Here is a 26749-nt window from a genome sequence, read left to right on the forward strand (position 1 = left end):
TCTAACTAATCTGTGCACATTACTAGAGATAGTTAAATAAATAAGACAACTTCTTCCTCCTCTATATTTCACAATCTAGTTGAGAAGGATTTCACGAACTACCTATAATTGTGATAATTTTTATGATGTAATCTGTATAGGCTGTATTACTCCTACCACTTAGTAGCCATGTTCTCTTGAATTTATGAACTTTTCTGTGTATCACTTGCTATATCTATAAAATGGTACCTACTTTATGGAGCTGTTGTAAGTAGTAAATTTCATTAGGAGTGTGTGAGTAGTGATTGCTGCCTAATAAACCAATGAATACTAGTAATTGTTATTATTGCTGTTATTATCATCACTATTATTATGATATTGTCATAAAAATGAATAAAGTTTATCTAAGAGAATGAAGCTCTAAGGAAGGTGGCTATTGCTTACAAATGAAATAGATGTCCTGATGGGTGAGGGTGGTGGAAGAAATCAAAAGTAGGGCCTATGGATGGAGGATAAGTCTTTCTAAGCTTTTAATATTGCATTTTTGCTGTAGCAGAATTTTCTCTTAGTTTCCAAGTGCTTACTGCTTTCTCTCAAATTATCTTAGTGTTTCTTGTTCCCCAAGCACCAACCTCTGTACCTCACCAAACTCACTGTATGGTGAGAAAATTATTTTTATTCAAGAATAAAACACATTCACATTGAGTAGAAACCTGAATGCTAAGTCTTTCAATGTATTACTTTTTTTTTTCCTCAATGTATTACTTTTTTAACTAAAATGTCACTCCTTGGCATTTCATGTCAGCTAGTTTCAGGTATACAACATGATGATTCAATATTTGGATACATTGTAAGATGACCACCACAGTAAGTCTAGCTAATTAACATCCGTTGACAAACATTTACAATTTTTCTTGTGACTTCACTCTGTGATTTATTACTTTCTTACTATGTATTACTTTCAAGCATACCTCTTTCAACCAAATTGCAAACATCCCCAAATTATTTGCAAAGGTTTTTCTATATGCCCCTTTTCTATATTTTACCCTATGAAGAATCGATTTTTTTTTAATAAGATTCTCTAAGGGGGGCCTCCCCGGTGGCGCAGTGGTTGAGCGCTGTGTTGCGAAGCTGCTGGCAGCCTCTGCAGCACCGGTTCGATCCCCGGCTGCTGGGCAAGGGTCCCACATGGCGTGCAGACCTCTCCCGCTGCCCGCTGCTCCCCTCAGCAGTGTACTTTGTCACTCTGCCTGTTCTGCTTCCCGCTCTGGCTCTGGTGAATTTCTCTCACCCTCCCGCGCTTCTGACTGTACCCAGTGCTTGTATAAATAAATAAATCAATCAATCAATCAATCAATCAATCAATCAATCAATCTTTAAAAAAAATAAATAAAATAATGATTGATTAATACTTAAAAAAAGATTCTCTAAGGGATTTTTGACTCATAAAAATTTGTTCTAACAGGTAGTGGTAATCATCTGTCACAACTGTGTCTTCTCTCACTCTCCTTTCTTACTTTCTATGTGATTAAACACACATTCTGTTGTTCCTCTCTGTCTATCCTGCATTCATAAGCGCGCAGGTGAGGATCCACCCACCTGGTTATCTCCTTCCCCCAGGTTTTCTCCATTTCATGCTTATGGTATCTTTTGGGACATTGAATTTCACGAAGATAATCTCCATTAGAGAATGTAATAATTTTCATTTTCTTGGACTAAAAATTCTTCAAGCATCAAACTTTAATCACAAGTTTTAGCATTATAGGATCTTAGGAATAAGTCCCCAGTGAGAAACATTGTAGAGCAATACTTCTTAAATTATCTTTGAGAAAAGACCTTTTTATTCTTTTTTTCCCTCTGATCTATTGCAGAGACACTGTTGGTAAAATGAAATTTCATCTTGGTTTACTTTGCTACAGAATTTTAAAAATTATGTGAAAGTTAAATTTTATTCAAAGTTTTTGTTTTACATAATTTAAAATGACATTTTGCTTCTCCCTTAATAAGTTAGCATGGTTAATTTAATAAAATATCTAATTAAAACATCATTTATTTAATTTTTAGAAGATTTATTTTATTTATTTATGCATGCATTCAAGAGCTGGGATGTAGGCCAGAGGTGCAGGGGGAGGGGTGAAAGGATTCACCAGAGACAGAGTGGAGAGCAGAACAGGTGGATTGACTGAAATACACTGCTGAGGGGAGCAGTGGGCAACACAGGATAGGTCTGCCCTGCCATGTGGGTTAGCTCCCTGGCTGGGGATCAAACTTGTGCTGCAGTGGCTGCAGATAGCTTCATAGTGCTGAGACTTAACCCCTTGCACCTAAAAATGTATAATTTGTAGAATTATGATAATTTATAAAAGCAACACAACCTATGCAATGTTTCTACAAAGTGTTGTTGTAGGTAACCTCATTTAGGTAAACTTTACATAGAATTTTGGTGAATATAGCCACAAATGAAATTGATCTATAATGTTAATTTTTTTGAATCTTTTTTTTAAAGATTTATTTATTTATGCATACAAGAGCTGTTGTGTAGGCCAGAGATGTGGGGGTGAGGGGGCGGATTTATCAGGGACAGAGTGGGGAGCAGAACAGGCGAACTGACTGAAATACACTGCTGAGGGGAGCAGTTGGTGAGAGAGGAGAAGTCTGCGACGCCACGTGGGTCACCTCCTTAGTTGGGGATCGAACTTGTGCTGCAGTAGCTGTGGACTGCTTCATAGCACTGATGCATAACCCCTTGTGCCACCAGGGAAGCCCTAATTTTGTCATATATATTGGTCTTATAAAAAATAAAGGTACTTTGTCCCTGTTTTTGATATCCAGAATAAATTATATAGAAATTGTAGGATATTATACATTCCTTGGATGATTGGTAAAAACTGTTTTAATGAACTATCTGGGTACCGAAAAAGATAAAATACGGCAACGTCAAATTTTAGTAAAAATTTGTAAGTGTGAATTCTCCATTTTCTGTTCTTTACTTTCTATGAGACAGATTACAGACCAGCACTTGTCTCTGGACTACACTATTTTCTATGGACATGTACTATTTTCTATGGACACTTGCAATTTTTAATTATATTTTTAATTAACATTTTTTTAATTGCAGTTACATTGGCTTACATTATTATTGATGTTTTGGAAGTACAGGATCCATGCCTTAGGTATCACCACCATAGTGTATCCACCACAAAATCACATACAGTTCACCACCATAGTCCATCATGAACCCCCAACTCCTTGACATGTTTTTCATATGAATTGGTGAAGACTGAAAAACATATATGTTTTACAGAAATTTTTGTGATAAAAAACACTTAACATGAAATAAAACCTCTTTAACATAATTTTGTGCCCAGTACGATATTGTTAAGTATATGCACAGTTGTACAGCAGATCTCTGGAACTTTTCCATCTTGCATGATTATAACTCTATACCCACTGGACAGCAATTATCCATCTTACCTTCCCCTCAGAAAGAAATTATTCTTATGTTAAAAATTGAGTCTATCAAAGAGATAGGAAAGAGGAACAAATTCCCAGATCCATCTTAATGTGTTTATGGAATGATTAAGTCAAAAGGCAAAGGATTCAACAAGAATAGCAAATGCAATAAAATTCTTCCTTTTCTTTCTTTAGCATACTTGACAGTATCACAATGATAGGAGCTGTGTTCTCTGTTCCATAAAAGAACAATTATTTCTTTATATATAACCTTTATTTTGTAAGATTTTTTTAAGAAAATAGGGATCTTAATGCAGTCCTGTTTCAATTACATGTCATTCAAGCCTCATGATCAACACTTACAAAAGAATGTATGAAAAACAAAGTGAGTTTTCACACAGCAAAACAAAGAACAGAAACAATTTGACAAATATTGTAGGGTCAATATTTAATATGTCCATAAAAAAATAAGAACTTAAAATATAAAGGGGAAGAAGAAACAGAAGGATTAGGGATGAAGGCTAATATGAATCATGTTTGTGTTTTTTCATTTTTTATTAGATTTTTTAAATTGTTTTTTCAGTTTTTCAATTTTAATTTTTTGTGGGGATAATTTTATTTATTTACCTTATGGAATACACATTCATTATGCATAGATTAATATGTTTAAGTATGAGGCATCAAGATTGAAGATGTTGAAATGAAGAGATAACTAGAGAAGCAGGTAATGGATTTCCTGGAAAGAGCAAATTTTTAAGACATGTTCTTTATAAAATGAGTAGAAGAGAACATCCTACAGTGAATTATCTTAAAAAGTGAGGTTGAAATTGGAGATGAGAAAGGTCACACCAATTTTTCTACACAAAACAGGCAAGTTTGAGAAATCATACTTAATTTTTGTTGCAAAAAGGAAATGTGATAATCTGAAAGAAACAGATAAAAAATGAAATGGGTAGTGGGGAAATCAGGGACTTTGAAAATGAATGTTGAATGAAAGTGTTGGCAAATCACCAAGGTATGAATAATACTATTTTCACTGAGAACCCAGCTAAAGCCAAACAGCATAGTTCAATTCTTAGAGTCATCAACATTGGGAAAATTCCCTGAATTGATTATGGGGAGATTCCCTGAGTCATCTTTCATGTTCCTAAGATAATTGAAATGTTTTTTCTAGAATGAAAATGCACAAAAATTTGCCCACATGCCTTTTCTATAAGCATACAATATCATTTTATAAGTATAGGCAATGACTCAGAATCTATATTCATAAGACCATTAGTCTTGGTTGTGAAATTATTTCTTTGATTAGATTTTATTGAAAATAAATCTTGATTCCTTATAATTATGACAACTGGTTTAATGAAAATTATTTACTGGATAAAAATCAAAAGCAAAATTTAAAACACTGTTATCTCTTCAGACCTTGTCATTGTCTAAAACTATGACTCAGTGGCTTACTCCTGAGCACTATGGAGTAAGTTTTACTGGATATCCCACCAACACTCTCAAAAAAAAGTCATAACCAAAATTGAACTTACTATCTTCCCTCTTCCAGCTCTTTTGTCCCCAATAATCTCAAATAAAGCTAGAATTCTTAGATTGTTTTCTATACTTTCTTTTGTCTTGACATTCATAGGTAATATTCTATCGAATTCACTGGAATTTATAGTACTACTACTACTGAAATAAGCAATGTTTCTTGAGTACTTACTATGAACTACACTTTATGCTAAATACTTTCCCTCATTGCATTAAATCCTCATCCTCATACAAATCTCTAAGTGCTAACTTCATTATCCTCATTTGCAAAATGAGGTTAGGTTTAGAGTAATGAGTAACTTGTTCAAATCCATGCAACTAGTAAGCAGGGAGCTAAGACACAATTTTTTGCTTTTGGGCCATCATGGTGGCACAAGGGGTTAAGCATCAGCACTATGAAGCAATACATAGTCCCTGCAGCATGAGTTCAATCCGATCCTGGACAGGGAGGTGACCCACATGGCGCAGCAGACCTCTCCTGTCTCACCTACTGCTCCCCTCAGCAGTGTATTCACTCAATCCACCTGTCTGCTCAGTCTTCTCAACAACCCCCCCACCCCCCACCTGTGTAGGCACTTCTGGCCTACACAGCAGCTCTTGTATGCATAAATAAATAAATTAAAAAAAAATTTTTTTGCTTTTGTCAAGTCATTGTACTCCATCTCCTTTCTGTTCAAACACTTTTTTTTTTTCCCCTCACCACATCACTTTTCGTTCTATTCCCTCTAAGCTTTGTCATAACAGCTGCCTAACTTATATTCCTATAGCACTTCCTTAATAAAGGATTGCAAATACCTTTCTACTGCTTAGTAACAACTCAAGTTTTTTAGTCAAAGGGTAGAAACCTTTCATACCCTTGGAGCCAATTCATCTTTCCATTCTGATCTACCATTTCCAGTCATTCAACCAATACTCCAGCACAATTAATAATGTGGGTATTCCTCTGGAGAAAAAAAAAAAAAAAAGCTGTGAAGTATTGAGTGTTTGAGGAAAGGGTAAATTATGTCTACAGGGTCTCAGCAACTAGACTGAAAAGGCAGTTGTGTCCAGAATGTAAAGGACTTTGAGTCTCTGGCAAATAAAATTCACATTTAATCTAAAGTCAAATGGATTTGATTTCTGATACAGGTACAAAAGGGTGGGGAGTGTGTGTGTAGGTAAGGGGCACAGTATTCTTATCATGTTTTGATGCTATTCTATTTGGGAAAGTATCTTTATTTATTTTGGGTTTACAATGACTAAGGAATTTAGAATATACAGCAAGATCAGTTCAATTAATATGAGCCAAAAAGCACAATGGCTGGCCTTTTTGCCTCGTTGCCTCCGTGAAAGCAAGATGGGTCACCAGCAGCTCTACTGGAGTCACCCGAGAAAATTCGGACAGGGTTCTCGCTCTTGCCGAGTCTGCTCAAACCGACACGGCCTGATCCGGCAATACGGACTCAACATGTGCCGCCAGTGTTTCCGTCAGTACGCCAAGGACATAGGCTTCATTAAGTTGGACTAAATGATCTTCCTTGAATTGGCTGTGGAGAAATCTACCGTAAAGCAGAAACTAGCTCTTTGTACATAAAATAAAATACTTCAATTATGGAAAAAAAAAAAAAGCACAATGGCTGAATATGAACTTTGAGAGAACCTTGAAATAAAGTTGACTGTTTTCCTAAAGATCTTAAGTACCACCAGCAAGGGAAATATCAAAAGAAATTTAAACAAAAGCTAGTACTATAAAATTATTTTTAAAAATGAAACTAATAAGAAAAAAATGACTTAGAAGAGTGTTTTGATGAAATGATTGCCAAGCCAATTTGTTACAGAGGTTACAATATAATAGTGGGTAGTTACCAGTTATTTCATGAAACAATTTGGAAATTTATTTTAAAAGATTTTGCACCATTCAAAAATATTTTGATTAATGCAATTATTTCTTCACTTAATTATCTTTAAAAAATCAGAAGTGTTATCTATTGGTATATATTTGTGCTATTATTTTATAAAGGACGTGAAATCAAAGTACCAAAATATCACAATTAATAGAATATCACATTTTGTATTCCAGTTAATGAACATGTTTATTTTTATATTAGATTTTATAAAGATAATTTAGTTATGACTTAGAAACATAATGGTAGCTTTCATTAAAAGGACTTTTTTATTAAAGATTTATCTATTTACTCATATAAGAACTGGGGTACAGGCCAGAGGTGTGGGGGGTAAGAGGATTCACCAGAGACAGAGTGGGAAACAGAACAGGCAGACTGACTGAAATACACTGCTGAGGGGAGCAGCAGGCTAGTCAGGAAAGGTCTGCTTCGTCATGTGGGTTGCTCCCTGGCTGGAGCAACTGGCTGCTGATAACGTCATAGGCTGCGTCTTAACCCCTTGCGCCACCAGGGAGGCCCAAAAGGACATTTTTTAAAGCACCATACAGGTTATGAGTGATTGAAAAACAACATACACATTATAGAATAGCATTCCCCATCTTGTATTCCATGCATGTGAGAAAAAGACTGAAGCCCAGAAGTGCATGTATTTCGAAGACTGAGAATTCGATGGGCATGACATTTTCTAGCCAGATAAAAATACACATGCATATGTCTGTATGACTCATTCCACACAACTCAAAATTGCTGGAGAGTGGGTGTAGCTATGAATATTACTGCACAATGTAGTTTTCAAAGAAAAAAGCTGGCAGCTTCCAATCTTCCTGGATAACTTTAGATTATCTGAAATTTCAACTAATAAAATGTCCAACTGAAAATGCATTAAAGACATGTCAAGAGCTAGAGAACAAATGAGAGACAATGAATAATACAAAACCAAGGTGAGAACTGTTCTATAAATACACACATTGTGTCTTTCTGTTGGACTACATTTTAACTAATGTAGGCCATGTCTCAGGTAGCAAATTGAGATGGGTCATTTGTTTTCTTGTTATAATTTCACTTTCATTGTATTTAATATCCAAACTGTGAGATTTGAATTTGAAAATTCTCAATTTCAAAATTCTTCTGACAAATTGTAGTTTGATTATTAGTTGTGCATGAGCCAGCTTTTCATAGATAAGATAAATTATTGTAAGTTTAATAGTATAGTTTTGGTTGTTTCCATATACCAGTACAGTGAGTGGTAAATGAGTCTACATTCATTAGATCTTGTAAACCTTAATGAAAAATACGTTGCAAATGAAAAGACAAATACAAGAGTATAGCATATTCCACAAAGTTAGTAAGTGGCATAATTCAGGATTCAGTCCTGAGTATGATGCCAGATTCTTTTTCTAAACTACTGCACTATTCAGTTACTCTAAAAAAGGATTTAAGAAAGGTTATAGGGCCATTAATAAAATTTAAAATACAGATGAGAGGAATAGTATAAAAGTATACTCACAGGGGGTTCATTCATTTATGAACAATCACATTTTTATATAAATGTAGCTATTCACTGCATATTCCCATTTCATATAAATTTGTTCAAATAATTCACTTAACTCAAAGGTGACAAAACTGATGATTTAATTTTTTACAAAAATCTGATATAAACATAGTAATTACATAAGTTGTGTTGTTGAGAAGTTTATAAGTGGAATAAATTTCACCCACAACAAAATTTAGTGCAAAGAATTTTGTCTTTGTAAATTACTTACAGAAATTTTTGGAAATTGAACAATTAGTAATAGTTAAGTATAGACATAAATGAATCCATTTCATGTGCCCATGGCTGTGTGAGGAAGAGAACCAGTGCAGTTATAGAAAACAGCCTCCATGACTCATTTCTGTACATCTTAATAATCAATGCCAATCACTGCAGCTTTTGCTACTGTTATTGATTATGAAATTGGCATTGTGAACCAGAAAGGCTTCGCTTGTTGTCCTGCCATCCATTTTATTGACATGGGCACAAATGAGCTTCAAGCAGCAGATCGTTGCTTTGTGAACATTCAACAAAGGAAAAAGCAAGCAAGCAAGATTCATTCTTTTTTTCTAATATTGTCTGTGCTCTTCTCCTCTAGCCTCAAAAGCTTCATTCATAAATTCATCATTCTCTTTATGTTTGTGCCTGCAAACTAGTTCACATTGCTCTCACCTTTCCTGATTTCACAGAGCCTTATTTACCTAAATAATACATCTGGCCTCCTAATAGGCAGATTTTAATTTCCCAATTGTTTCACAGATTTTATTCTCTCCTCAGATAGTAAATATTCCCCAAATGGTAAATATTAAGTCAATTAAGGGCACAATGTGTGGTAGTAACTCATATATTCATGCACATATGCAGGCAGGCATTATTTCATTCATTCAAAAAGGATTTATTATTATGAAATTACTCAACACTGCCCTAGCTTCTTACTTTTTTCAAATGAGAAAAAGCTACTTAGGCACCCTGAGCTTTAGCTTTCTCATCGATAAATGTGGCTAATCAAAGTGAATTATAATTTTAGTTAAAATTAAATGATTTTATTTCTGGAAAGTGCCTAAAAATAGCATGGAGACTCTCCTCAGCACCAGGTATTTCTCGTATTGCCTTGGTTATAGCCTTGATAAATGCTAAATTGGAAGTGACCAATGGATCAACTTCATCAAAATGGTTAAATAACTTCTGTTTAGACATAACCATTCCAGTAATTCCTTAATGTAACTAGACTTTAGAAATTAAAATAAATTTTGTTTAACTGATATATCTGAGAAAATATATCAAAGTATCTTTGGATAGCAAGAGGAGGAAGTTAAGGATAAAGGATAGAGGTTCTGTAAAATAGGAGAGGGAACTTGCACTGACTAAAGGTGAAAGCATGCCAGAATCTAAAGATTTTTATTAAATTAAACTCCCACTCTTGGGAAGGGAGAGGGAAAAGCAAAAAACAACAAAATAAAAAACACATCTTAGGTGCTGACACCAAGAAAAATGAATACTACACATCCACATGTGAGTAAGGAAAGCAAACCTATGCTTTGTAGAATATATATATATATATATTTTATATAGATATATATATATATACAATATATATACTATATTTACATATGTATAAACTATATATATACACAGTGTCTCTGCACTATTTATACACACACACACACACACACACACACAGTGTCTCTGCCAATCTGTCATCTATCTACTATCTATCTACCTACCTACCTATCATCTATCTATCTATCTGGTTAGCTAGCTATTCATGTTTCTGTTTTGGATGAGTGAGAAATGATAATCAAATTAAGATGTTCTTTTATTTTCACAGCTATTGCAGTCTCACTGATACTTACCTTTTGCCTTTTCCTACAAACCACATATATAGAAAACAGATTTGCCACTTGTGTCCTCTAAACGATTGTCTAAAGCAATTTTATTGAGGAACAAATTGATGTCATCTAAACATTCACTTTAAATTACAGAGTGAAAAGTGTATGTTCCACCTCAAAAGATGATATATGTTTACATGTTTTAAAACCACAACATGACTTCAATACTGGAAATAAGGCATAGGACTTTAACCATATGTTTCCGGGGCATTCAATTATTTATACGAGGAAGGCAAGATACAGCAATCAGAGTGGTATGGACATTTACTCAACATTATTTATGAACAAAAAAGGGAATATATTTTATGTAAAATATAATAATGATAGTTCACATTTCTACAATGAGTTTTTTTTTAAAGATATAAATATTTATGCACACAAGAGCTGGGGTACAGACCAGAGATGTGGGGGGTGAGAGGATTCACCAGAGACAGAGTGGGGAACAGAACAGGCAGACTGACCGAAGTACACTGCTGAGGGGAGCAGTGGGCGAGTCAGGAGAGGTCTGCTGCGCCATGTGGATTGCTCCCTGGCCAGCCAGGGATCGAACTCATGCCGCAGAGGCTGTGGATTGCTTCATAGTGCGGTGCTTAACCCCTTGCGCCACCAGGGAGGCTCTACAATGAGATTTTTAAAGCCAAACATCCATGGGCTACATTCTCTTGTTGCTAAAATTGCCTCCTTTAATTATTTTTTCAAAAGATTTATTTATTTATACAAGTACTTGGTACAGTCAGAAGTGCAGGAGGGTGAGAGAATTTACCAGAGCCAGAGTGGGGAACAGAACAGGCAGACTGGCGAAATACACTGCTGAGGGGAGCAGCGGGCGGCAGGAGAGGTCTGCACGCCATGTGGGACCCTTGCCAGTGGCTGGGGATCAAACCAGTGCTGCAAAGGCTGCGGGCAGCTTCGCAGCCCAGTGCTTAACTGCTGGGCTACCGGGGAGGCCCTCCTTTAATATTTTTATGGAAACAAACCTCCCATATTACTAGTCTATTTAAAGTTACTTAAGGTACACTCTTCAGCAAAACAACAACAAAACCCTGTATACAGACACATACTGTAACATTTCTGAGAACATTTTCCTTCATAGCTTTTTTTTCCATGGTGCCCTTTTAACACAGAGTATGTAGGAGACAAGATACTTAGAACACAGAGCAATTTTAAACTGCTTATGTTAGTCAAAATGAAATCTTAAATAGAAGAGCACAGAGAGATCATTCACTGTTCACAACAGAACTTGAATACAATCCCTTTAAAAATAATTAAAGGAATTTGTAATTTTGTGTGCTAACATTTAAACCACAGTCTCAACAAATTATAATCTAAGACACTGAGGCAAAGTTGTATGTACTTTAATCCTTAGGTTATATGCTTAGTTTTATTGACTTCCTTTTTTAAGAAAAAAGTTAACAGCATGATGACAGTGAAATAATTCACTAAATAGAGAAAATAGATTTCGTATAGTAAGTATGTCAATCTGCATTGATTCTTATATTTTAGATTTGCTTAAGCATAAAAATTATAAAGAAATTATTATACCAAAAGCATAATAAAAGGGAATGAAGTATTCTTATAAATTTGTGATTGATAGTTGCAGAATTGTGCTCCTAATAGTTTTCTCTTTTCAATATTTGATAATAGACTGTACAGGTAATTTTGTACCAATTTATCCATGGAGTAGTGAGTTTTACTGTATTTGCAATAAAAAAAAACAATTTGCTGAGATCAGGACATTATCAGGGAAAACCTGAACTCTGCAGGAAAAAATCTTAGATGATGGCATTTACTCAGTGTCCTGGGCACAATGTTCCTTCATATGTGTATATGAATACAGCACACAGATGCCTGGAATCCATGCATGAAACCCCCACTTCACCAGACCTAAATGCAGGACCTTCCCACAAGTGATTCAGCCTCAGATTGTCCTTTAACGATACTTTGCGAAACATGACTTTAGAGTCTGACTCTCATCCTTACAGGCTCAAAAATGCTGAAACAAAAATCAAGTACATCAAGAATAGTCTGGATCCATTCGTCTGAAGCAGACACATATCACCTGAGTGCACAGAAAGTAATGTACATAACATGATGCTAAAGGACTGGTTAAAACGAAAGCATCACTCAGGCAGAGCAGCACACTTATGTCACCAAGACAAGCATTGCATTCAGAAAAGTGCTTAGAAAATAGACTCAAAACAAGATGATCTATAGATTCAAATAAAGTGACAGTGATGTATACATTGTTATAGATCTCACAAAAAAACCTGTAAAATATTGAGAGTGGTTATTGTCATCTGTTTTATAAAGAAATATGAAGACATAGACAGTTATAAAAATGATACACTATTTTTTTCATATTTCCATTTAGCAAATGTTAAAATTTCAATGTATTTTAATCTTAATTTTTTTAATTTCTTGACACTTACACTTACATAATTTATATTATGCACATCCTATATGCATATACTGTCCCGTAACTTATAAAATACCATAAAGTTCTAAGTGAAAGCAATTTAGTTCTCCCCTCATTTATAGTATATTGCAAGTTGTTTTCATGAGTCATGCATAAGCTGTCAGGAATAATGTTCGCTTATATGAAAGTCCCGGGTGTCTGTTGCCATACTGTCACTGTCAGCTGTTCACTCACCATGCTGCTGCTGTCCATTTAAAATGAACCCAGGGATATTGACAGCATGCTTCCCCAGTATAGCAGCCTGGAGGATTTTTTGTGTTTGTAGATACAAACTAGTAATATATGAGGAAAATATCACACAAAGAGCATTCTATCCAGTAACTCATACTGGGGACATACACATAAACAAGCAGTAAGAATTAAATGAACAGTTAGAAATTTGCACCACCATTGGAAAGTCAAGATTGGTTTATAAGGGAATATGATTCTTACATGGAAAAGTGAAAACGTGCATATCTACTGTGACTTAGAATGAAAGCATAATAATCTAAAATGGAGATAATTAAGAAAGGCAACTTGGGAGAGGGTGATTTTGACCTAACCACAGAGGTCCCGGGTAAAGATTAGTAAAGAAAAAAAGGGAGGTGTTTTCTTGCTGGCAACAAAGGAGACACAAAGCTAGAGATGGAAATGATCAAACCTTGTACATGCCACATCACAAGACCACCTCAGACCACAGAGTACGGTAGTTGTTGAAAAAGTTGTGAGAAATGGTGAGCAGTTTAGCATCTGAAAAGCATTGCTATTGTTAGATATTAGTGCTATTTCAGCTAACATTAATTATTAATGTTAGATTAATGTTAATTAATTAATGTTAATTATTAATAATTATAAATCTATTATTAATTGCTACCAAATTAATAATATAGTCTACTTGGGAATTTCTACCTACTCCATGGCTTCAAGGTGATAGCAGGGAGTATGAGCATATTATAGTTTCTATGGTATTGTGTAGCAAATAAAACCCTACATTTACTTAAGTCACTGAATTCTTTTTCATAAGCCTAACATTATATGTGGGTTTGGAAAAATTTGCAAGAGATGGTGAAAATGAATACAGATTTTTGAACAAGTTTGCAACAAGCTAAAAATCATTTTGGGAACTGGAACTGGTGAAGGCAATGTGTGGAGGTGGAGAGGGCAAAAGGGAATTGTGTCAGGAAATTGGCAAGGTGCTTGCTTAATGCCCCAGTGCAAGTGCCAGGTAATGAGAGTGAGCCCCGCAGAGGAGATGGTAACAAAAGGTGCCATCTGAGAGACAATGAAGCAAATGCAAAAACACACTGACTGCTTGGATATAAGGAGTGAGCAAAAGGGAGGGGCAAAAATAGCAATGTGTTAGTCAACACTACTTACTAGCTTTTACTTTTTATTGTTTTCAAAAGGTAAAAAGGGCTAATGAAGTCAGTGGGAGTAAAAATAAAGTTCTTAAAATGAATATGTAAATGCTATACAGAATAAAAGTAGACAATGAATGCAAAGAAAGAATATAGTTAACTAGTAAATGAATCCAGAGGACCATCCATGAAAGTTGAGTCATCTATGATATATTCAATATATATACATATATTGATATATAAATATATATAACATATATTATACAATATAAATCTAAATATATATAATAGATATATTCAATGAATATATTCCCACCAATTACACATATTTTGTTTTATATGTAAATCAACCATATCAATATTACACAGAGAATATATAGCAAATATTTTTTTTATGTTTTTTAATTGTAAGGTATGGAACTCAAAGGTGATTTTAATGTTAAGTTCAGAGGACATCTAAACAGAGAAAACTATGCATGCAATAAATATGGAAAACATACTAAAATTTATAATTTATGGCTTAGTGTTCATAGAAAAGATGATGCTATGATTATTTTTTCTTGAAGGCTGTGATACAACAAAATGGAAGAAAAAATGTCAGTTAATTCTTCATCCACTGCCAATACTGGCTTCCTGTGGAATGACAAAGTGAGAGAAGTCAGGCAATAGTAATTTCAATCACCTCAAGATTGATTTATTTTCAATTGCAAGTGCAGTCTGGTGCAAGGTGTTATAATGGCAGCTTGAGATCCCCACAGTAAAGGAGAACATGTGAAACAGTAATTTAAACTGTTCTATACATAGTCTTCTATCTTGACCTAGAGGAAATCACTGTGGGCATTCAATGACTGGACTCCTGTTTACACTAATGCTACTTAACTTGAATCTTGTTTGCAGAATGAAGGTCCTTTATGGAATTTCTATCTGTGTCTTCAGTAGATAAGATATATAGTATATATAGTGTCCTTCGGTTACATGAATGTGACACTGGACCACTGTCACTACAGCATCAGAAAATGTGAACCATTTATGTGAATAGTGATATCACTGATGTGTTCAGCACATTACTGCATTACAAAGTACTTGCACATTATCTCAATTATCCTGTTTTTGTCTCAGTAATAACAACACCATGTTTAAAATTCTGAACAACTGATTATTTTCTTGTGACTGTGACTGTGCCACCTACTATATAGCTACGTATTTTACACTAGGACTTTTCAATCTTGGACCAGTAGTATCCGTGATGTCTGCAAATTTAAACAATACTTTAAAAAAATTACTTTATTCCATTTTGTTAATAAACAAGATGAACCTATTCCAAATTATCTCATTATTGGACACTAACAAATCCCTTCTTTGTAATTAGAGTCGATAGTAACACATTATTGACCAAGTGGGACCCCCCAGTAATACCATTTAACAAGAAATGCAATGTTTCTCACACTGGAGTACAAAGACTGAGGCATCTGTAGATACATTCTTGGAATACAGAATATGTGGGGAACAGGTTTCAGTTTCAGAGCATAGAACCCACTAGCTAAACAGGAAATTATTTAGCACAGGGAATAATTACATGCCTTTCAAATTCATTGGGAGATCAAAAAAAAAAAATGTTCTGGTAGGGATGATTCCCAATGATGTTACTGAACGAGGTAGCCTGAGAGCTACTCTGGCCACACCATGACATAGGCATGGAGTGAGCAGATATACCACAGAGGCCAGCGCCAGACCAACATGACGTTGGCCACAACATACACCATGCACTTGTATGACCATCTTCACGTGTCTGTTAGATATAGTGCATAGCATAGGGGAGATGTTCAATAAATATTTGTTATAAAGATGAATGACAACTCTTTCTCTTCTATTTCCTGTCAATTTGGGCAAATGACTATAGGAATCAAGAGTTAACTTAGGACTATGGAGAAAAGTTATTGATAGATAATACTGTTCAACATGCTGCTGCAGATTTTTATATTGCTTAATGCATTTGGTCACTTTGGTAAAACATAACCTATAACATTTCAGTGACTTAAGAAAATGGTAGTTTATTTTTTATAATCAAGCGAAATTTATAGGCAGTAAGAAGACTTAAGGCTCTATTGCCTCATATCTTATTCACATATCACAGACTTTGAAAACAATGCACTCCTCTTCCACCGATTATCTGTGTTTCTTGGGAATGCCATTTAATTTTTACTAATACGAAACTTTAATTTGTAAGTATGGACCCCTACAAAATAATGCTGATGTTGAATCTAGTTGATGCAAGTGAAAGACAAAAATATAATAATACGTGAGAATTGTGAAGAGTTGAAATAAATGTAAGGGTCTGTAATGGGTAAGATGTTCATAAAGATGTTAACTGTCTGCATCTATGGAGTCTGCTTCCTTCTATTTTCACTTTTCTGAAATTTCTGAAATTATTTTGATAATAATTGCTGACAACTGATTTTGTATGATATTTTGAAAGCTGTCATCAAAAGATACAGTATAGAAACAAAATAGAGGAGTCAGAGACAACATTACCAAGACAAGCTTGAAGAGGAGAATCAGGTTTTAGTTCCTTAGAAATAATAATTTGCTATAAACATAGGGCTGCAGGTGCCCTTTTGAATTAATGTTTCTGTGTCCTTTGGGTAAATACATAGGAGTGGAATTGCTGGATCATATGGAAGCTCCATCTTTAGCAGACAGAAGAACCTCCACACAGCTCTCCACAGTGGTTGGACCAGTTTCCCACCAGCAGTGCAGGAGAGTTCCTTTTTCTCCACATCCTTGCCAACATTTGTTGTTGCTAGTTTTTTTTTAATATGTGCCATTCTCACTGGTGTAAGATAGGTAAGCTATGGAAACAACCCAAATGTCCCAAAATAGATGACTGGATCAAGAAGATGTGGTACATATACACAATAGAATATTACTCAGCAATCAAAAAGGATAAACTCATACAATTTGCAGCAACATGGATGGAGCTAGAAGGGATAATGCTCAGTGAAATAAGCCAGAAAGAAAAAGAAAAATACCAGATGGTCTCACTCATAGCAGGAATTTAGAAAACCTAAATAAGAGAGCAGGAAAAAGATTAATTATAAAAAAGTAAAAATCAAAATCAACAAGCAACTATAAACCAGAGACACACTATGGGGGTGTTGAGTGGGGGGAGGAGAAGGGAGTAGGATCAAAACAAGGACAGTGGGAATTGTATGGGGACTATAACCAAGATGAAAATGCATACATTGTGCAAAAATGAAAAATGCTGTAAAAAATACATAAAATAAAAATATTAATTAAAAAAGTAATAGAAGAGCAAAGCTTGTGGAATTAATAAATGCTGTACCCCCCAAAAAAGAAATAATAATTTGGAGGAAACTTATTTTTTAGTTAAGCCCTGGAAATATACCAGTTCTCCTGCTACAAATGAAGTTCAGAAATCCTATAGACAAGAGGTTGATTTGCAAAAATTAATTTTTTAATTTTCTTCCATTAGCAATTAAGAACTGGAAATAGGGCCTCCTTGGTGGCACAAAGTGTTAAGTCTCAGCACTATGAAACTATAGGCAGCCATGGGAGTTTGATCCCAGGCCAGGGAGGTGATCCACATGGTGCAGCAGACCTCTCCTGTCTAGCCTGCTGCTTCCCTCAGCAGTGTATTTCAGTCAATCCACCTGTTGTACTCCCCTCTCTGTTTCTGGTGAATCCTCTTTCCCCTCGCACCTCTGGCCTCACTCCAGCTCTTGTATGCATTAATAAATAAATCTTAAAAAAAAAGACTGGGACCATGGTGCTTATAAATTTGATTATTACAGTGTCTTAAATTTATGTTGATATTTCCGTTTTATCTTTAGAGCAGTTATAACAAGTGTTGTCTTTAATATATTTTCTCTTTATAGCTTATTTACCTAGGTCTTTGCTTCATATTCTACGTTTCTTGAAAATATTAGCATCTCATTTATCTTTTCACTAATCAGATACCTGATAAATGTGTGTTGCTGATGTTGATTAGTATACATTTGTACTTTTTCCATCAACATGCTGTCTGAAAAACAGCATTATTAGCAGACCCACAAGTCACGATTTTCCAAAGAACTTTTTCTTAATTATATTTATTAAATTCACTTGGAAATTCATGTTTATCTCCAATCAGCAATGTAACATGTCAGATGTAAAAATGCTAACATTTTTGTTATCATTGGCACAGTTAAATTCAAAGTGTCGCTAGATGACTACACAAGGTTAGACATTTGGCAGAGCTAAAGAGACTTCCCTCAGCAGGGATTTGGTTTTTTATTGGGATTCCTTAAGATGTTAATACATATATGACATTACACATTACTGTTATCATTGAAATGGTTATTATTTATTCAGTGTATATATTTACATGTATACACACATATAAATATACATATAAATATATATATATTCTTTCACTATTCACTATCCACTATTCTAGGATATAGCAGTGATAGAAGACTGATAAGAGTCTGAATTCATGGATATTCAATTCTAATGCAATAACAAACAATAAGAATACAAATAAATGGGAAAAGCAGATAGAGATCTGTGTGTAGAGAAAATAAAACAGAAATGTGATAAAGACTGACTGTGGTAGTGAACAACATTACACAGAGGAGTCAGGAAAGATTTCTCATGAGGTGACATTCATGCTAAGATCTGCATGACAAAGTCAGCCATGTGAAAATCTGGAGAAAGACTCTCCAGGGAGAAGCTAGTGCCAGTAGAGGCACTGATGACAGAATACGTTTGGTTTATTTGCGAAACTGAGAGAAAGAGAGTGTGGCTAGAGACTAGACTAGGGGGAGAAGTCTGGGAAAAGACTGGAAAGGAAGCAGGGCTCTACTTTATTAATGAATCCCAGGTCTCCTGTGGAAAGTTGGAGATCTCCTGGGAGAAGGCAGTTATCTGAAATTAATACTGTAAGAAAATTCTTAAGGATTCTACATATGAGGGATTTTTAAAAATGTAATTTTCCAATTTTCCTCTAAATATGACTAAAAATCTGTTCATTTAAAAAGTCTGGAAATGGAAGAGAGTATAAAAAGTAAAAGTAATCTTAAATATCAAGTCTGCAAGTATTTGTACTTGTACGTTACCATGAGAATTTAATTTTTATGCCTAATTTTCCAAAGTATTTAGGGTAGAAAATCAGAATACTCTGTAACGGTTTAAATAGTAAATATTCTAGAGTTTGTAAGTCATAGACTTTTTTTTTTTTTAATAGAGGCATGCTTTATTTATTTATTTTTGTTTGTTTGTTTGTTTTGTTTATACATGCACTGGGTACAGTCAGAAGCGCGGGAGGGTGAGAGAATTCACCAGAGCCAGAGCAGGGAGCAGAGCAGGCAGAAGGACCGAAGTACACTGCTGAGGGGAGCAGCGGGCGGCAGGAGAGGTCTGCGCGCCATGTGGGACCCTCCTCCGGGGGCCGGGGAGCAGCCGGGGATCGAACCGGCACCGCAGAGGTCGCGGGCAGCTTCGCAACCGAGCGCTCAACCGCTGCGCCACCGGGGAGGCCCGTCATAGACTCTTGATCATGAATGCTTGGTTCTTCCACTGTATCTGAAATTAGTGATCCGTAAACGACAAAACATGATTGAGAGTTCAATAAGCTTTTATTTGTAAGCACTGATATTTGATTTTCATACATCTTTCATGTATCACAAAATAATTATTCAATCATTTAAATATTTTGAAGATCATCCTTAGCTGTTCACTTGTATAAAACAGAGAGTTGGCTACATTTGATGAGAACCATTGAGCTAACCCTTAGTTTAGACCCACAGATGTAGATACAATTATACACATATATTCATAATTAAATAATTTAAAAAAGAGGTATTGCAAAGATGAGAAATGAACCTTTTGTGTTATGCTTCTGAGTATTTGTGATTTTTTATTGAAATAGAGCCCAATATGACTAACACAATGACGTCTGCATCTACCTTTTACTCTTTATAGTGTACTCTGAAAATCATGTTTGAAAACAGTATCTTTATGGCATATACTGTAATGCTTATGTAAGTGTCCTCTATAACATATACAGTCAACCACTTGTTTAATTTTCAGATTTAACTTATTTTCCAGTATAAGCTCAGCTACAGAGAAGAGATTTATAAACAGTGATATTTTATTTCATTTATTTATCATCTCTGGATATGTAACCATTGAGATAAAGTACTGAATATTTTAAGGCCCACTGATATATATTCCTTATTCATCATACAGTCTGTAATATTTATTTATGTGATTTTTTTTGGCTTCTGCTATTTAAAACTCTTGTTGATTATATGTTCTTTAACCAATTTAATTATCATTAGTTGATAGTTTTTTAAATTTTGCTTGATTTAATAAGGAAAATGGTTAAAATTTCTTAACTAGTTAGGTTGAACTTTTTTGTGATTTTTTTTATTAGCCTCATTTCTCTTTTTAATTAATAATTTATTCAGGAATTTTGTTCCTTCTTCTGAATTGGAGTGTTAATCTATTTCTGATTGATAGCATTTTAAATCAATGATGTTATTTATTTACCCTTTGCCATTATCTGCTGCAAGTATTATTCTAGATTTTCATTTATTTATTCTTTTCTTAGTTTGGTATTTCTTCCTTGTGTATATAGATCTTTTACATTTAGTTTAAATCAGTTTCTTTTTAAATGATTTTTTTCATTTACTTGATGCTTCCCATCATATCACTCCCCATCCCAAGACAGAGTAATACCTGCTAGTTTTTCTTGATTTTTTTATAGTTTTATTTTTACTATCTGTAGTAAGCATAATGATCTCCAAGGTGTCATAATGCACAGATCTGTGAATATGGTATTTTATGTGGTGAAACAACTGTGAATGAGTTAAGGCCCTTGAGTGGGGGAAATTATCCTGGATTATCCAGAGGGGGCATAATGTCATCACAAGTGTTTTCATAAGAGGGGGCAGGAGTTAAGAATCAGAGAAAGAGATTTGATGATGGCGGTCAGAATGAGACACTGCTAGTTAAAGAATGAAGGAACCTTCTAAAAGCTAGAAAGGGAGAGGAAGAGTGTGTCCTTACGAGTCTTCACAAGGAATGCAGCTCTGCTGACACCTTGATTTTCCCCTAATAAGGCCAATTTCACACTTCTACCATCTAGAACTTTTAAGATAATAAATTTCTGTTGTTGTAAGGCACTAAGTTTCTGGTAACTTGTTACAGCAGCAAAAGTGAACTAATACATGCTTTTATCCACTTGGAAAATTTTTTTAGATGTAAAAATAAGATATTTTTATAAGAATTAGAAAACAAGAAGTGCCTAAGAAGCTTATGGATAACTGATAAAGGACTCTCTAAGAAGCCATGAGTTACTGTTAAGTATATCTTCTTAGTGAGAAGAGTAATAGGAATTTTGAGGTTGTGGGGGGTGTGTGTGTGTATATATGTGTGTATATATATATATGTGTGTGTGTGTATCTCCTGCAACCCAGTTAGACTAGCTCAGGAACTTCAAATTCAGTGATTTATAATAAAGAAAAAGAAAAATACGATTAAGGCATTCCTGTCAGGTAAATTCAAGTCCCAACTTGTTCACAGAAATTGTACTTCAGGATAAAAATATCCTCAATTGGGGCCAGTATGAAGGAGATCTGCTGATACCTGGCCCTCTGGAATCCTTTCTCCATCCTTCCTTCTGATTGCCAGTTATTAAACATTATGTAGGAAAGGGTATAGAAATGTCAACTAAAAATATACAGAAAGATTTATATGTTTTAAGGCTAATGTTATTATTTTATGGTAAAACAATACTGTAAATTTTAAAGGTTATTGCTATTGTGTGTGTAATTTTTTAACTTTCTTGTCTATTTGAACATAGAATTTCTCCTATTTTGCTTGTTTGTGCTGTCTGGTCTCTGTATCCATTCTTCTTTGCTTATGGTCCCTGGTAAGTTGAGACATTCTTCCTAAGCCAAAGGAAGCCATTTGCAGTGGTTGAATGAAACTCTATAATCAGACTGCCTAGTTTGATTCGCATCCACCACTTAATTGGTCTGTGAAATTGAGAAGCATACTGACTCTTTTTGAAGCCGTATTTCCTCTTCTATAAAACAGAGACAAGGATAGAAACTACTTCAAGAAAATAATTTCAGACTTACATTAGATAGTAAGTACAAAATAGTGGACAAGTGCCAATACAAAGTAACACTACTTTTCTCCTCATGCCTGTGTCATACCTTATCACTCTTCAGTGTCCAACCTCATCATAATTGATGAGGTAAACACATACCATAACATCCCTTTCTTCCTAGGAACTTGTAGAAAACATCATATAAAAAGTCAGAATTTTTTCTTCATTTGAATTTTTCTTCAAAATACATGCTTACTTTTCATTTTCACCCTTTATATCTTTTTTAATGTGTATTTAATATCAACATTTTGGGGATGACTATTATTTAGTTTCCTTGTATGTAACGTGGGAATACTAAAATCACTTATATGGAACTGTGATGGAAGGTGAGAGAAGCATGTGCACATGTCAAGAGGTGGAGCTGCACTCCCATATACAGTTACACAAACAAATGTTCAAACAATAAAATTTGATTTAAAACAGGAAAATCCTTGCTTTGAATTTTGAGTATAGCACTTATTTGAGTTAAAATACTTATCTGAGTTAAAAATATGTAATTACAGATTTTTTTTGTGAAAACTGAACGAGTTTATTTAAATAAAGTGTTTGGAACAATGCCTGGCACATAAGAAAAGCTAAATAGCACTATCTTTAACCTCTGCACCACCAGGGAGGCACTAAATGCTAATTTTTTTATAAGAATAATAATTTTTATTCATGCTATTATTATATGCAAACTGTATACGATTATTTAACATTACAAAAGACGATTCACTTCTTAAAACAGTCTATTGCTTATGTGTTCCTTATACCACACTGTAAATTTGCAAAGATATCAAATAAGTGTATGCAAAATGCAGAAACAGATTGTGAAAAATTAATATTTGGATATAGTTATTTCAGGAAAATTTGATGTGTGATAAGAAATATGGATACATGAATCTCTCAAAAGGAGAAATTAGGAAGAATGTACAAACACCCTTTTTTTTGTATGCTAAGTCAAGAGGATTTTGGTTACCTATTCATAAAGGTGAAAGGGATGAAAGCAGTAACAGCAACAACAAATGACCTATTGCAAGAATTAGCTAGCAATGATCTGAAAGAACATAGAATTGTAGGATGTTTATTTGCATGCCCATTCTAACACTCTTCAACAAATTCAGTAAAAAGGCAGATGTGACAGAATTGGTAGGCTTTGTACATAAGAGGGATTTATTTTGTAAAATATGAAATAAGTTCCCTTATAATGCACTGGGGAAAGCAGAAATTTCTCATAATCTGAGAAATTTGGCAGAAGTATAATTTGGGGAGAAGCCAGAAAGGAAGTTTCTTAAGATAACAAAGGATATCTCTAAAGCACATACTAATTATCAATGCCCAGCTATTTTTAGTTGAAATTTTCTCTGGAAGATATGCTCCTTTTTAGATATATCTGCCAGTCAGAAGGAAAAAATGAAAGCAATCCAGACCCTGGAAAGTTCTCACTCTTACATATCCCGGTTTTTATACATCCTCCTGTGTTGCTAGATTAATTATCTGAGAGTATTAATTCAATACTATTCACTCTTTCATTAGTTCAGTTGTTCATAGCATTGACTGAGGACTGTTCTATCACAGATACTGTGCTACATATCTTAGAAAGGTGTCTTATAATAGAGAATAATAATGATAGTAAACTTCACAGCAAATTGTACAGAACATTTACTATGTTCTATCTGGTTGGGAATTGTTCCAAGCATTTGATTCTCACAATCAGAAGCCAGTACTAATTATATCTTTGATTTACAGATAAATAAATGAAGCACAGAGAAGGGAAGAAGAGGGTGAAGGAATGTCATAGCTGGCAAAGCTCCAGTCTATTCCCTTAGCCATTATGCTGAAAATGTCTCTGAGATGATCTTGTACTCTCAGAAAACTTACAAATTTAAAACAAACAAACAAACAAAAAATATAGTCATAGTAAAATGTGACCAAAGCTGTATTGGGTTAGATATGAAATGCTGGGAGAGCTCATATGAAAAGTATCCAACCCAGAGGATAAAAACAGGAAAGAGCACATCTAAACTGAAGCCAGAATCATAAACTGAAATTGATTCCATGCTGGAATGGAAAGTCAAAATGTTCCAGGAAGAAGAAACACCATGAAAACCCAAGGAGAAGGAGGATGAGATGTGGGCCAATGAAGTAAAATTTACTGGGCCTAGAGGGAAAAGATGATGAGGATCAGCTCAATAATTTAAGAAAACTAAGAGTCAGGATGCTGGAGTTAAAGATTCAGTCCTTACCTTTGACAGAGGTACATCTGATTCACCTTCCAAAGCCTCATTTGTAATATAAAATGCATGCATATTTGAGCAGGCCACTACCTTTCCAGGCAAAACCATAGCAAGGCAGATTTAGTGAGGAATTGGCTTTTTTGCCCCAAATCTTTGCCTTCTGGCAAATTCCCCTGCCTGATTGCCTTTTATAATCAAGAGCAAGCAATCTTTTCTTTAAAAGTCTATAAAAGATGACTGGATCAAGAAGATGTGGTACATATATACCATGGAATATTACTCAGCATTCAAAAAAGATAAACACATGCAATTTGCAGCAACATGGATGGCGCTGGAAGGGATCATGCTCAGCGAAATAAGCCAGAAAGAAAAAGAAAAATACCGGATGGTCTCACTCATAGCAGGAATCTAGAAAACTTAAATAAGGGACCAGGAAAATGAATAACTATAAGAAAGTGAAAATCAAAATCAACAAAAAACTATGAACCAGAGACACTTTTTGGGGGTGGGGGGCGGGAGGGGAGGGATTGGGGTCAGAATGGGGGATTGCAATTGTATGGGGAATATAAAAATAAAATTATTAAAAAAAGTCTATAAAAGGTTTCTATAGGAGAATTTTAGAGCTAAAGGAATTTATTTACAATGGTAAATTAAGGGTGAGGTGTTAAAACAGGAAGAATTTATAAGAGGATTGATTAAGAGAGTGAAGCTTGGATGTTCCTTTGTTACAGAAGGATTGTTACAGAGTATTCTCTAAAAAGGGGGGAGGTTGCAGGTTCCCTGACCCACCTAATGAAGGGTGGAGCTTAGTAGCCACAGGAAACTAAAGACAACTTAGACTAAAGACTGTGAAGAGGAGACAAGAGGGACCTTCCCTGGTGGTGCAGTGGTTGAGCGCTGGACTGTGAAGCCGCCCGCAGCCCCTGCAGCGCCCATTCAGTCTCCGGCCGCCGGTGAGGGTCCCACATGGCGTGGAGACCTCTCCTGCCGCCCGCTGCTCCCCTCAGCAGTGTATTTCTTTGTCAGTCTGCCTGTTCTGTTCCCCGCTCTGGCTCTGGTGGATTCTCTCATCCTCTCGCGCTTCTGACTGTACCCAGTGCTTGTATAAATAAATAAATAAATCTTTAAAAACAAAAAAAAAGAGGAGACAAGAGGAGGCACATGTAAGAGAGAGACATGTGCAGGGGATGTGCCAGTTTCTTGGCTTTGAACTTGCAGCAGGGACTTGGAGGACATGGAAGGAGACACAAGGAATCAGGACATGTAGAGACACTTGGAAGAGATGTGGGTGTGAGACCCCTGGGGCTGCTGACAATGGCGGCCATTTTAATTTGATTTGTACTTTGATTTTTTTCCTTTCACCCCAAACTTGTCTGGCCCCTTATGCCCCTATCCCATTGTTCTGTGCCAGAAGGTACCTTAGATTTGTTGTAGTTTTTGGGATTCAGCAGCTCTTCTTCAGGCCAACACTGTTTGGCTGGGATGGGTAATTTTGGGTATTTTATTGGAGAAGTATTATCCTTTCTTCTCTTCTCTTTCTACTCTATCCTATTAAAGTTCTTTGACACAAAGAATATGGTATTTATGTGGCAGATGGTAGAACCCATTAAGAGCGTGCAGGTTTAGGGATCCCAGGGTACCCATTAATCTGCCCCCTAACCCTTACAAGATGTCAGAGAGTGACTGAGAAGTTAAAAGTTATGTGAAGAATGGTTTTAAAAGGGACCAAATATAAACACAAGTCTTTCAAGAAGAAAGTCAATATTCCACAAGGCTGTAGAAATATTCAGTGGAGCGAACAAGAGTAGGAAAACAGAGGAGAGGCTGTAAAAGCTTAAAAAGCAAAAGTCAAAGCATAGGCGAGAGAATTTGTCTATACTATCAGGAAAGTATAAAGAAAATGCTAGACAATAATAAGATATAAGATAAAAACAGAACATGCAAATAAGAGGCTATGATTTAAGATATTAAAAATAGACAAGAAAAGAACACAAAATTAGAAGTCAAGGAAATGTTAAGAAAAAAATTTTAAGTATGACAGAACTAATATGTGGCAATGCTAAAGAAGTAATGAAGTGGTTAAAAATTATAGCACACACACACACACACACACACTATATATATATATGTATACACACACACACACATATATATATCTCAACTAAAAATTGTACAATGTGTTAGGTAGATTAACGGCTTTCTTGGGTTTGATATTTGATGATTTTTTTTTTTTTGCTGAGTCTTTATATTCCTTAAAAAAATACTAA

General features: G+C 35.0%; 1 protein-coding gene across 1 annotated transcript; it reads left to right on the forward strand.

The window, feature by feature from the left end:
- Positions 1–6293: 6293 nt before the first annotated feature.
- Positions 6294–6551, forward strand: LOC119261076 (40S ribosomal protein S29-like). Its single transcript, XM_037530302.2, has one exon. It carries the CDS (start codon positions 6308–6310, stop codon positions 6476–6478), a length of 171 nt encoding a protein of 56 aa, XP_037386199.1. The 5' UTR covers positions 6294–6307; the 3' UTR covers positions 6479–6551.
- The last annotated feature ends 20198 nt before the right edge of the window (positions 6552–26749 follow it).

This window comes from Talpa occidentalis, unplaced genomic scaffold (genome assembly GCF_014898055.3).
Source record: "Talpa occidentalis isolate TD23 unplaced genomic scaffold, MPIMG_talOcc4v2.1 talOcc4.6, whole genome shotgun sequence".
In the NCBI taxonomy this organism is placed as follows: domain Eukaryota; kingdom Metazoa; phylum Chordata; class Mammalia; order Eulipotyphla; family Talpidae; genus Talpa; species Talpa occidentalis.